This window comes from Ranitomeya variabilis, chromosome 2 (genome assembly GCF_051348905.1).
Source record: "Ranitomeya variabilis isolate aRanVar5 chromosome 2, aRanVar5.hap1, whole genome shotgun sequence".
Classification (NCBI taxonomy): Eukaryota; Metazoa; Chordata; class Amphibia; order Anura; family Dendrobatidae; genus Ranitomeya; species Ranitomeya variabilis.
The window spans coordinates 278924492-278937046 of record NC_135233.1 but is presented as its reverse complement, the minus strand read 5'-3'; the positions used below and the strand labels follow the sequence as shown (position 1 = coordinate 278937046).

The window sequence follows — 12555 nt, the reverse complement described above, 5'->3', positions numbered from 1 at the left end:
TTATAAAACTGTATATTCTATTTTAGACATACATTATATAGGACGGTGTACTAATCTGCTTACACACCTGAATTGGGGCTGCTCTTAGTGCAAATAGCTCATTTCGTGCTCCTTTGGTGTAGCCGTTCATATTAATTAGAATATGGACTCCATCCTGATTTATACGATCTGCCGCTTTCCCATTACAAGGAATCTAAAAAAATACAAGTTTATATTTTAAGAATAATCCAAATCCTATGGAGAAAAAAAATGATATATGTGATACCCATGAACAAGTGTAGCCAAGATTTCCCACCTGGGACAAGTCAACAAAGTGGTTTGCTTCTGCCATAACTTTCACACGGAAATTGGTACCATCATCAGGACTAAGAGCGTAACAGAAGACCTGCGAAAAACACAAGGAAGATACCATAAAGTCGCCCTGCTTTACTAAAGAAAGTCACCTAGCTAGCGCAACACAATGTGAGAGATACAGAACACAATGCATGAACAGAAATGTACACTTACCTCAAACTTATCAGAATTATGCATGCCAGGAATTGACTGCATCAAGTGGGAGGTGGGGTGATTGCCAAAATCGGAGCTGACATAACCCACCCTCAGTCTGCCATCACTGGCCTTCAAATCCTTGGGATGTTCATAGAGTGGCTTGTGAAGAACATTAATCTGCAAGCCATTGTATAAATCATTAACAGATTTAACTTATATCCATAGTTAACCCCTTCCCGACATGTGACGGTATAGTACGTCACATGTCGGGACCCCCGCTTTGATGTGCGCTCCGGCGGTGAGCGCACATCAAAGTCGCGACATGTCAGCTGTTTTTTACAGCGGACATGTGCGCGCAATAGCGGCGGGTGAAATCGCGATCACCCGCCGCTATTAACTAGTTAAATGCCGCTGTCAAACGCAGACAGCGGCATTTAACTACCGCATCCGGCCGTGCGGCCGGATATGAGCGCATCGCCGACCCCTGTCACATGATCGGGGGTCGGCGATGCTCCTCCATTGTAACCATAGAGGTCCTTGAGACCTCTATGGTTACTGATTGCCGGTGGCTGTGAGCGCCCCCCTGTGGTCGGCGCTCACAGCACACCTGCATTTTAGCTACATAACAGCGATCTGATGATCGCTGTTATGTAGCAGAGCCGATCGGGCTGTGCCTGCTTCTAGCCTCCCATGGAGGCTATAGAAGCATGGCAAAAGTAAAAAAAAAAGTTTTTAAAAATGTGAAAAAAATAAAAAAAACATAAAAGTTTAAATCACCCCCCTTTCGCCCCAATCAAAATAAATCAATAAAAAAAAAAAAAACCTACACATATTTGGTATCGCCGCGTTCAGAATCGCCCGTTCTATCAATTAAAAAAAAGCATTAACCTGATCGCTAAATGGCGTAATGAGAAAAAAATTCGAAACGCCAGATTTACGTTTTTTTGGTCGCCACGACATTGCATTAAAATGCAATAACGGGCGATCAAAAGAACGTATCTACACCAAAATGCTATCATTAAAAACGCCAGCTCGGCACGCAAAAAATAAGCCCTCACCCGACCCCAGATCACGAAAAATGGAGACGCTACGAGTATCGGAAAATGGCGCAATTTTGTTTTTTGCAAAGTTTGGAATTTTTTTTCACCACTTAGGTGAAAAATAACCTAGTCATGTTAGGTGTCTATGAACTCGTAGTGACCTGGAGAATCATAATGGCAGGTCAGTTTTAGCATTTAGTGAACCTAGCAAAATAGGCAAGCAAAAAACAAGTGTGGGATTGCACTTTTTTTGCAATTTCACTGCACTTGGAATTTTTTTCCCGTTTTCTAGTACACGACATGCTAAAACCAATGATGTCGTTCAAAAGTACAACTTGTCCCGCAAAAAATAAGCCCTCACATGGCCAAATTGACGGAAAAATAAAAAAGTTATGGCTCTGGGAAGGAGGGGAGCGAAAAACGAAAACGGAAAAAGCTCCGGGGGTGAAGGGGTTAAATATACTACATTATTTTCTTGCTATACTTGTGTAATAGCCCACATAAAAAAAATGCCACTGCTACCTTGTCTAAACACAGGTTTCCATGCCTTTCGGCAATAGCTTTCCTAAAAGCGTGAGACAATGGATACAGCATACTATGGTGCGGATGTACAGATGGAAGTCTGTTCTTGTCCAGCTGATCTGCAACGATACTAACAAGTTTCTTCATCCGCTCGTCATAGTCCGTCCAATCGCAGACAATCTGCAAAAATGAAAAATCACATCATAAAAAGGCTAAAAAGATGTAATTAGGCTGTTCTAGAAAAGAAAAAAAAATATAAGAGGTGGCCACACATGCCCAGACATTCCTACAAACACTAATTTTAAAGAAAAAAAAATATTGTAACCATCTTAAGTGGAAGAAACATTTCACTTACCTGAAGACAGTGTGCCAAGTTGCAATATGCATCTGGGAAATCCGGTTTTAGCTTCAAAGCAGTCCTGTATGAAGCTATTGCTTCTGGTATGTTACCAGAATCCTAAGGGGCAAGAACAAGACATTTAGAAGTAATAAACCAGAGTCCCTCTCTCTGAATGCCTTCAATAATGTAGATAGTTTCAAGCATTGATTTAACATTTACTTACCTTATGAATGGATGCAAGATTGCTGTGAGCGTCAGCAAATGCTGGATTGATCTGGATAGCTCTGGTATAGCACTGCAGTGCACCTTGGACATCCTGCATCTCCTTCAATGTGTTACCCATGTTTGAATAAGCATCAGCAAATGTTGGACTGATACTGAAAAGAAAAGAAAGCTTGAGCACAGAAAAAAAAGTCAAGTCTCTACCAAATGCATCATACAAGTCCAAATTACCGAATGGCTTCCTTGTAATGCATGAGAGCTTCTTGAAGCTTTCCTTGCTGTTGCAGAACACTGGCCAGATTAGAATGAGCTGCTGCAAATTCTGGAAACACCTAAAATGCAAAAATGTTACGTGTTATAGGTCCGTTTCTTAAAAAGCAAAAAATATTAAGCATTTTGAACAACTTGATCAGCATCTACCTCTAGAGCTTTCCGATACAGACGCACAGCTTCCTCAATATTTCCTTGTTCTCGCTTAATGTTGGCCAGGTTATTCAGAGAATCAGCATGAGTCGGACAGAGGCGAAGAGCAGTGTTGTAGCATTCTTCAGCATCCACAACCTTATTTTAAAAAATATATATACATTTATAAAGAGTATTGGACATATTCAGATGTCGGATTCATGAATGATAAAGACCAAGCAACGCAAGGAGTTTCTACTTACGCTGCCTTTTTCCTTGAGGGCATTGGCGAGATTACAATAAGCATCAGGAAAGTGAGGTTGAAGTTCTATAGCCCTTCGGTATGTGTCGATGGCAAGATCAATAAGCCCTTGTTCATAGTAAACACAAGCCAAATTTCCATGAACCACTGCATGATTTGGGCTGAGGCTAAGAGCTCGTAAATATGCAGCCACAGCTCTGAATGACAAAGAAAAACAGAATATTCACTTACAAAAAGGAAGGTCTAATGTTGAAGAGTACGGAGAACAATGCAAGTGCAAAGGAGAAGGGTAACAATTACCATGAAAGATTTACAGCATCTGTGCGATTGTTGCTTTGCCTATGATGTCAGGTCAGAATAGCTCTTGCTCTATACAGAGGTGTTAGATGTATAAACAAACCAATGAATAGAAACATTGGTAGCTGCATTTTACTATGTTTTTTTTTTTTTTTGTAAAATACTAAACAGACTTTCAACATTTTTAGACCCGATATACATGAGGAAGGAGTCAAGAGGCACTGAGGTGTTATAGAGAGGAAAAACCAGTAGCGGAATTCTACAAGTCTTAAACTAAATGTACAGGACAAATATCAAAATGTCAATTACAAGTTTCTGGAAGAAACGTTTTACCTGTCAAATATACGAGCTTCTTTAAGGACATTTCCCAAATTAATGTAGGCATCAAGAAAATTAGGATCAAGAGTTACTGCCTGTAAAACAATAAGAAATAAATCATATTACCAAGTATATTACTTGCCCAATCAGCTCACAGAACACATTTGAAATGCATTAAAAGCAGAAAATGCCCCATTATGAAGGCTAATGGATAACCCTACCAGCACACCTTCCAGTCAATTCATCGATAGCTACTGTGGCGTGCGTGAAGACCAAAGCACCGGAAGCTCACCAGTCTAGGTGACCAAATCAAGTACGTGAGACCATAGCACCAGAAACTCACCAGTCTAGGTGACCAAATCAAGTACGTGAGACCATAGCACCGGAAACTCAGTCTAGGTGACCAAATCAAGTACGTGAGACCATAGCACCGGAAACACCAGTCTAGGTGACCAAATCAGGCATGTGAGACAATAGCACCGGAAACTCACCAGTCTAGGTGGCCAAATCAGGCACGTGGAAACACGTTGAGACAATAAATGTACTATTAGATCAACTTTTAATATACCTTGTTCATAGAGGATCTTTTGATTATCCAGCATTTCCTAGACTCCATTATTGAATCCGGTTTTGCTGTGTGTATAGGTCTGTCCTCTGGATGTAATTATGTAATTGGCCCATGCAAGGATCAGATGCAATTAGATGATGTCCGTATGGAGATTGATTATAACAATATATCTTAAAATCTCCAAGCACAGGTGTTGGTTGTAGAGTACAGTTACTGGTGTATTATGGTTGCAGAGTGCTTACCTACCCTGTATTAATGCCGTTTGTCACATTTTCTTAAAGAGTAACTGTCATTTAAATTTTTATTTTATAAAATCAATAGTACACATGAAAATAATAAACTTTGAACAACATTTTTTTTCTCCTTCAGCACTGATCTTTCACTCAATTTATGGGTAAATACTGGACAATTTGTATTCAGTGAAGACAAATGTCCCTATTTGTCACGAATCCCTACTCCGTGGTGTCACTTATTCGTCACGTGCCTGCTCTCACAGGCGACTTGGGGTTGTGCCTGCAAGGGTTAATCTATCTCCCCACTCAGTCCAGCATTCAACCTCTGTCCTATGCTGTAATGGGAGCATAAATCACACACCGACCCAGACCACACACCCGCTCATACGCGCTGCCACCACTCATCGAATACACGGGCGATGAGTCCCGGACTAATAATAATACTAATAAAAATATGTCTATCACTCATAAGGCTCACACACCTTTAGGCTATGGATTCTTTAGAACATTCAAGGTTCAACTTGTTAAAGTTTTATACTTTAATAACAAAAGGGTCAGTGCTTACAATAAGAAAAGGTATAAAATTATGATAATAAAAAGACATACAACTTATGCAAAACAGTATCAAAATAAACAGGAGAAACTTACAGAAGTTATCTAACTGGTAGTTGCTTTTGCTCCCTGAGGGTAGGACGAATGTAGATTGGATCACAACAGCTTCTCAGGCTGCCCTCATCGTGTGAACACAATTCTCTGTCTGCAGCCTAAATTTATAACTTTGGCCTGAGGTCAGGTTTCTAGACCGGCCCCTCAGGCCAATATCATAACTGCTGCCTGTTTGATTGGGCCACGGCCGCCCCCCCAATGAATATATTATTCTCTCTTGTGGAGAGGTTCTCAGGGATAGATTACCTCAGGCTGCAATTTAGTATCTCCCCTCCAAGACCTCAGAGGTGTCCAGTGTTCCTTTGTTCTTGGCCATAGCCAGACCTCCTGGTGAGATCTGGAGACAGCATTTCTACTAATTCCAAGGAAGTACCTATTAACACCTAGGTGCGACTTGCCTTCAGGACAGATGTTACATTATCACTAGTCACACATATAACCCTAGAAATGTCACCACACACACACACACATTATATTTAATATATATATATATATATATATATATATATATATATATATATATATATATATATATATACATATATACATACACACACATATATACACACACACACACACACACATATACACATACACACACATACATACATACATATATATATATACGCACACATACATTCACCACACCTGCCTCCTTATGAACGTGCATGGGGGTTGACTTACAGGTCAGCTCCCGAGCACGTATCCGGTTCTGCCCCATCTTGGAGAGACAAGCAATCAGCATTGCCATGATCGACTCCCTTCTTGTGCTGAATTGTGAAATCATATTGCTGAGGTATCAAACTCCATCTCAGCAATTTCCCATTGTCCCCAACTACTCTGTTGAGCCAACTCAATGGGTTATGATCTGTGATCACGGTGAAGTTGCGCCCATAGAGGTATGGTTGCAGCTTCTGCAGAGCCCACACAATTGCCAAACATTCTTTTTCAATGGTGGCATAAGCCACTTCTCTGGGCAGGAGTTTCCTGCTTAGGTACAGAATTGGGTGTTCCTCTCCTTGTTGATTCACCTGGCTGAGAACTGCACCTAGCCCATAGGTGCTGGCATCTGTCTGCACCACAAACCGGCGAGTGAAATCTGGGGCCTGCAGGACGGGTGAACTAACCAATGCCGACTTTAGGGCAGAAAATGATTCCTCACACAGACTCCAGGAGACAATTTTAGGAAGTCTCTTCCTGGTCAGATCAGTTAACGGTTTGGCCAGAGCACTGTAGTTTGGTACAAACCTCCTATAGTAGCCAGCCGTACCCAGGAAGGACAGTACCAGCTTCTTGGTTCGTGGGGTGGCCCAGGCTGTAATGGCTTCTACCTTCCCAGGCTCAGGTTTTAGCAGTCCTCCCCCCACACAGTGTCCCAGGTATTGTACTTCCCGCATGGCTACCTGACATTTCCCTGGCTTAACAGTAAGGCCTGCAGTTTTAAGCTTTTGCAACACCTGCGAAAGATGTACGAGATGTTCCTCCCAAGAATCACTAAAGATGGCTATATCATCAAGATAAGCGCGGCAAAACCATCACATCCTTCCAATAAGTGATTGACCAACCTCTGGAAGGTCGCAGGGGCATTCTTCATACCAAAGGGCATCACCAGAAACTCAAACAGCCCGAATGGCGTTATAAAAGCAGACCTCTCCTGAGCTTCTCTGGTCAGGGGTATCTGCCAGTATCCCCTACTCAGGTCCATGATGGTAAGGTACGATGCTTTAGCTAGCTGCTCTAACAGCTCATCTATCCTCGGCATGGGGTAGACTTCACATGTAGTCAGCACATTTAATTTCCTGTAGTCTACACAGAGCCGGGTAGTACGGTCCTTTTTTGGGACAAGAACCACAGGCGAGGCCCAGGCACTCTGGGATTTTTGTATCACCTTGAGTTTCAGCATCTCCTCTACCTGTTCCCTCATGTGTGCCTTCACCTCCGCTGACACACGGTATGCAGACTGCCGTACTGGGGGATTAGTACCAGTGTCCACATGGTGAACTGCTAAGCGTGTCCTCCCAGGCTCCCCTGTGAAGACTTCGGTGAACTCGCTGAGCGCCCCCATCAGCTCAGACCTCTGACTGTGGGATAGCTCAGGGTTAAACTCTGCTGACTCCAGGGACTCCACGTACTGAGTCCCGGCCCCCACATCCAGTAACAGATCAGCCTCCCCCTCTTCAGGCAGGCTACAGATAGGTAAGACACAGGCCTCCCTGGCATGATGTGCCTTCAACATATTTACATGAAACACTTTCTGACGCTTTGCATGCTCATCTAGTGTCACCACATAATTAACATCATTCAGCCGCTTATGTGCAGTATATGGTCCCTCCCATGCGGCCTGCAATTTATTCTGTAACATAGGGACCAATACCCAAACCTTCTGCCCTTCCTCGTAGGCCCTCAGTCTGGCATTACAGTCACACCAGACCTTCTGGTTGATTTGGGCCTGGGTCACGTTCTCATGGGCCAGGTTGCTCAGTTTTTGCATTCTCTCTCTGAGCCGCAGTACATATTCGACCAATGAGACTCCAGTAGTTCTGGGGTCATCCTCCCAACATTCCATAATCAAATCAAGTGGCCCCCTGACCCTCCTCCCATAAACCAGTTCAAAGGGGGAGAATCCAGTAGACGCCTGGGGTACCTCTCTGTAGGCAAACAACAGATGGGGGAGGTACCGCTCCCAGTCTCTCCCTTCAGTCTCCACCAGCATTTTGAGCATTTGCTTTAATGTTCCATTAAAACGCTCGAAGAGTCCGTTGGTTTGGGGATGATAGGTGTGGGCCACAAAATGCTGTACTTGTATTCTTTCACAGAGGCTTTCCATCAGATCAGACATGAACTGGGTTCCCTGATCGGTCAACATTTCCCTGGGGAAACCCACACGAGAGAACACAGTCAGTAAAGGATCCGCCACTTTGTCTGCTTGGATGGAGGATAGTGCCACAGCTTCCGGGTATCGTGTAGCATAGTCCACCACTGTGAGAATGTACTTTTTGCCAGAGCTGCTAGGGATTGCAAGTGGCCCTATGATATCCACAGCCACTCGCTGGAAAGGTTCATCGATCACAGGCAGTGGTATCAATGGAGCTTTCTGTATCTTCCCAGACTTTCCAACTCTCTGACAAACTACGCACGATCGGCAGTAATTGGCAATATCTGTCCCCATCTTGGGCCAAAAGAAGTTATGTGTCAGGCGAGCTTTAGTCTTTTGTATTCCAAGGTGTCCAGCCAAAGGAATTTCATGGGCAATTCTCAATAATTGTTCCCCAAGTGGATAAGGGACGATCAGCCGCCGTTCATAGTCCCAAGATTCTGTAGTATCCGTGGGGATAGTCTCTGTATACAGTCTGCCCTGGTCCCAGTATACTCTCTCTTTGCCAGAAGCAGCAGGGGGTTGGTCTGCAAGACATCTGAGCTCCTCCAGACTGACATCTGTCTGCAGGGCCTCCTGGAAGCTCTGACGGTCGGCCTGCAGGCCCTGGCCTAGTGTGACTGCCAGGCCCTGGTCTGAAGCTGAGTTTTCAGTGTCTGGTATCAGGGACCTTGGTGGGTCTGCCATGTATGGAGGCTCCGGGACCACAGCATGGGCCTCCTGTCCTGGCAGTTCTGTCTCGAGACTCATCCTCTAATCTCTGGGCCGGAGTCTGAGCCGCAGCCTGATTCCGGGTCACGGCTGCCACATAATTACAGTCCTGTGCATTGGGACATTTTCCCTCCTCGCACGGGATCTCAGGTGGGTGAGCCGATGTCAATGGCTACGGGTGCTAGCGGTGAAGACCGCAAGTGTTACGTGTAGTGCCAGAGACGTCCCGGCCGGAGACGTCCCTGGATACACGTGGAAAAAGGCCGGCACTGCGAAAACAGTGAGTGACGTCACTGGCCTATGGAGGCCTGTATGGGCCAATTCTAACCTACGCGTTTCAATGTGACACGCACTTCTTCATCAGGGTTTACCGCCCACTGTCTTCAGCCCCATATATAGGCGCCTTGCTCGCACCCCGCTGTGTGTTTCCACTCCCGTGAGGTTACATGCCTCTAACTTTTACCTGTCATCCATATAATCATAGCGATCATACGTTATCCCTCAACATATGGACACCCGATTTTTCGCCATGTGTCAGATATTCACAGGCAATTATTTGCTGGAATGTTGGATTAAACTGTCCTTGTGTAAATACTGTGTTCTTAGGACTTAGAATGCCACATTTATATTATGTCTCATCAGTTGCTACTATGTGTATAGAACAATTCTGAAAGGACCTATCCTACCATAATTAATACTTGACTTTTATTAAGACCATAAATATATAAAAACATATGTAGAAGTACGGAATAAAAAAAACAAGATGTACGTGGGGCGCACTAAAAGGCAATTAAAGACACGTATACAGGAACATTTTAAGAACATCAAGAAAGGGTTCCTAGGGCATCCCCTATCACGACATTTTAAGGAGAAACATGGGCAATCCCCGAAAGGCATTATATTTTACGGCATCCAGGTTGTACGCCCGAATAAAAGAGGGGGCGACTTCATAAAAATCATGTCCAGAATAGAATCCCAGTGGATTTACACATTGGACAGCCTAAAACCGAAGGGCCTAAATTCTGAATTAGAAATATATGCCTTCTAATCCCCAAACGTGTTAGCCATGCAGGGACAATTATTATATATATAGCCCACCCGATTTTATTACTACATTGCTACACTTCAGCGATAGAAATTAGCCCACAGCGTGGGCGCAGTTTTATGGCCCTCTTCCTGGTGAGCTGTCAATAAATTTTTCCCTGTATATTACTAGCTCACATATATTTATAGCCTGAGGTGTAGAGCACTATAATGTTATAAATTCACATTTCTATTGGTTTTTAATAATGATTTTTATTATTTTATTATTCTGTACTTCTACATATGTTTTTATATATTTATGGTCTTAATAAAAGTCAAGTATTAATTATGGTAGGATAGGTCCTTTCAGAATTGTTCTATACACATAGTAGCAACTGATGAGACATAATATAAATGTGGCATTCTAAGTCCTAAGAACACAGTATTTACACAAGGACAGTTTAATCCAACATTCCAGCAAATAATTGCCTGTGAATATCTGACACATGGCGAAAAATCGGGTGTCCATATGTTGAGGGATAACGTATGATCGCTATGATTATATGGATGACAGGTAAAAGTTAGAGGCATGTAACCTCACGGGAGTGGAAACACACAGCGGGGTGAGAGCAAGGCGCCTATATATGGGGCTGAAGACTGGGCGGTAAACCCTGATGAAGAAGCCCGTGTCACATTGAAACGCGTAGGTTAGAATTGGCCCATACAGGCCTCCATAGGCCAGTGACGTCACTCACTGTTTTCGCAGTGCCGGCCTTTTTCCACGTGTATCCAGGGACGTCTCCAGCCGGGACGTCTCTGGCACTACACGTAACACTCGCGGTCTTCACCGCTAGCACCCGTAGCCATTGACATCGGCTCACGCTGATCTCCACACACTCACCTCCCGTGTGGACGGGAACTGCCTCAGAACGGAACGCACACCTTTGCATGAAGACCGGATACCTAAATCCCAAGCAAGCAGCCTAGCCGTCTAAGGATCTACACACAGTAGGTGATTCAGCACTACTAGTATCGGCTATTGTTTTAACGCTGTGCTAGGTATATCGGGGCTGGTTGGTTTAGCTATTGATAGGTGTAACACGCTTACAGAGGAGTTGTGTATACATATTTTTTAACCGGACCGCAGATACGGTCAATCTCTAGACACTTGTAGCGCCGTATCTCTGATTGTTTTATAATAATAATATTAATAAAAATATGTCTATCACTCATAAGGCTCACAAACCTTTAGGCTATGGATTCTTTAGAACATTCAAGGTTCAACTTGTTAAAGTTTTATACTTTAATAACAAAAGGGTCAGTGCTTACAATAAGAAAAGGTATAAAAATATGATAATGCAAAGACATACAACTTATGCAAAACAGTATCAAAATAAACAGGAGAAACTTACAGAAGTTATCTAACTGGTAGTTGCTTCTGCTCCCTGAGGGTAGGACGAATGTAGATTGGATCACAACAGCTTCTCAGGCTGCCCTCATCGTGTGAACACAATTCTCTGTCTGCAGCCTAAATTTATAACTTTGGCCTGAGGTCAGGTTTCTAGACCGGCCCCTCAGGCCAATATCATAACTGCTGCCTGTTTGATTGGGCCACGGCCGCCCCCCCAATGAATATATTATTCTCTCTTGTGGAGAGGTTCTCAGGGATAGATTACCTCAGGCTGCAATTTAGCATCTCCCCTCCAAGACCTCAGAGGTGTCAAGTGTTCCTTTGTTCTTGGCCTTAGCCAGACCTCCTGATGAGATCTGGAGACAGCATTTCTACTAGTTCCAAGGAAGTACCTATTAACACCTAGGTGCGACTTGCCTTCAGGACAGATGTTACATTATCACTAGTCACACATATAACCCTAGACATATGCCCCTACACACATAAAGATAGATGTATGTATGTATGTATGTATGTATGTATGTATGTATGTATGTATGTATGTATGTATGTATACATACATACATACACACACATATACACTCACCGGCCACTTTATTAGGTACACCATGCTAGTAATGGGTTGGACCCCTTTTGCCTTCAGAACTGCCTCAATTCTTCGTGGCATAGATTCAACAAGGTGCTGGAAGCATTCCTCAGAGATTTTGGTCCATATTGACATGATGGCATCACACAGTTGCCGCAGATTTGTCGGCTGCACATCCCAAAGAAGCTCCATAGAAGGCAGGATGGATCCATGCTTTCATGTTGTTTACGCCAAATTCTGACCCTACCATCCGAATGTCGCAGCAGAAATCGAGACTCATCAGACCAAGCAACGTTTTTCCAATCTTCTACTGTCCAATTTCGATGAGCTTGTACAAATTGTAGCCTCAGTTTCCTGTTCTTAGCTGAAAGGAGTGGTACCCAGTGTGGTCTTCTGCTGCTGTAGCCCATCTGCCTCAAAGTTCGACGCACTGTGCGTTCAGAGATGCTCTTAGGCCTACCTTGGTTGTAACGGGTGGCGATTTGAGTCACTGTTGCCTTTCTATCAGCTCGAACCAGTCTGCCCATTCTCCTCTGACCTCTGGCATCAACAAGGCATTTCCGCCCACAGAACTGCCGCTCACTGGATTT

General features: G+C 43.7%; 1 protein-coding gene across 3 annotated transcripts in view; it reads right to left on the bottom strand.

Moving 5' to 3' along the window:
- The window catches only part of OGT (O-linked N-acetylglucosamine (GlcNAc) transferase), a 52625-nt gene that overhangs the window by 10563 nt on the left and 29507 nt on the right, over positions 1–12555 (bottom strand). For all 3 annotated transcript variants that reach the window (XM_077285018.1, XM_077285019.1, XM_077285020.1), the window contains 10 exons: positions 3908–3987; positions 3279–3474; positions 3034–3174; positions 2845–2945; positions 2615–2768; positions 2407–2508; positions 2052–2231; positions 508–666; positions 296–385; positions 68–193 (listed from right to left, as the gene is read on the bottom strand). In XM_077285018.1, coding sequence (XP_077141133.1) covers positions 68–193; positions 296–385; positions 508–666; positions 2052–2231; positions 2407–2508; positions 2615–2768; positions 2845–2945; positions 3034–3174; positions 3279–3474; positions 3908–3987 — 1329 coding nt within the window. The remainder of the gene's footprint in view (positions 1–67; positions 194–295; positions 386–507; positions 667–2051; positions 2232–2406; positions 2509–2614; positions 2769–2844; positions 2946–3033; positions 3175–3278; positions 3475–3907; positions 3988–12555) is intronic.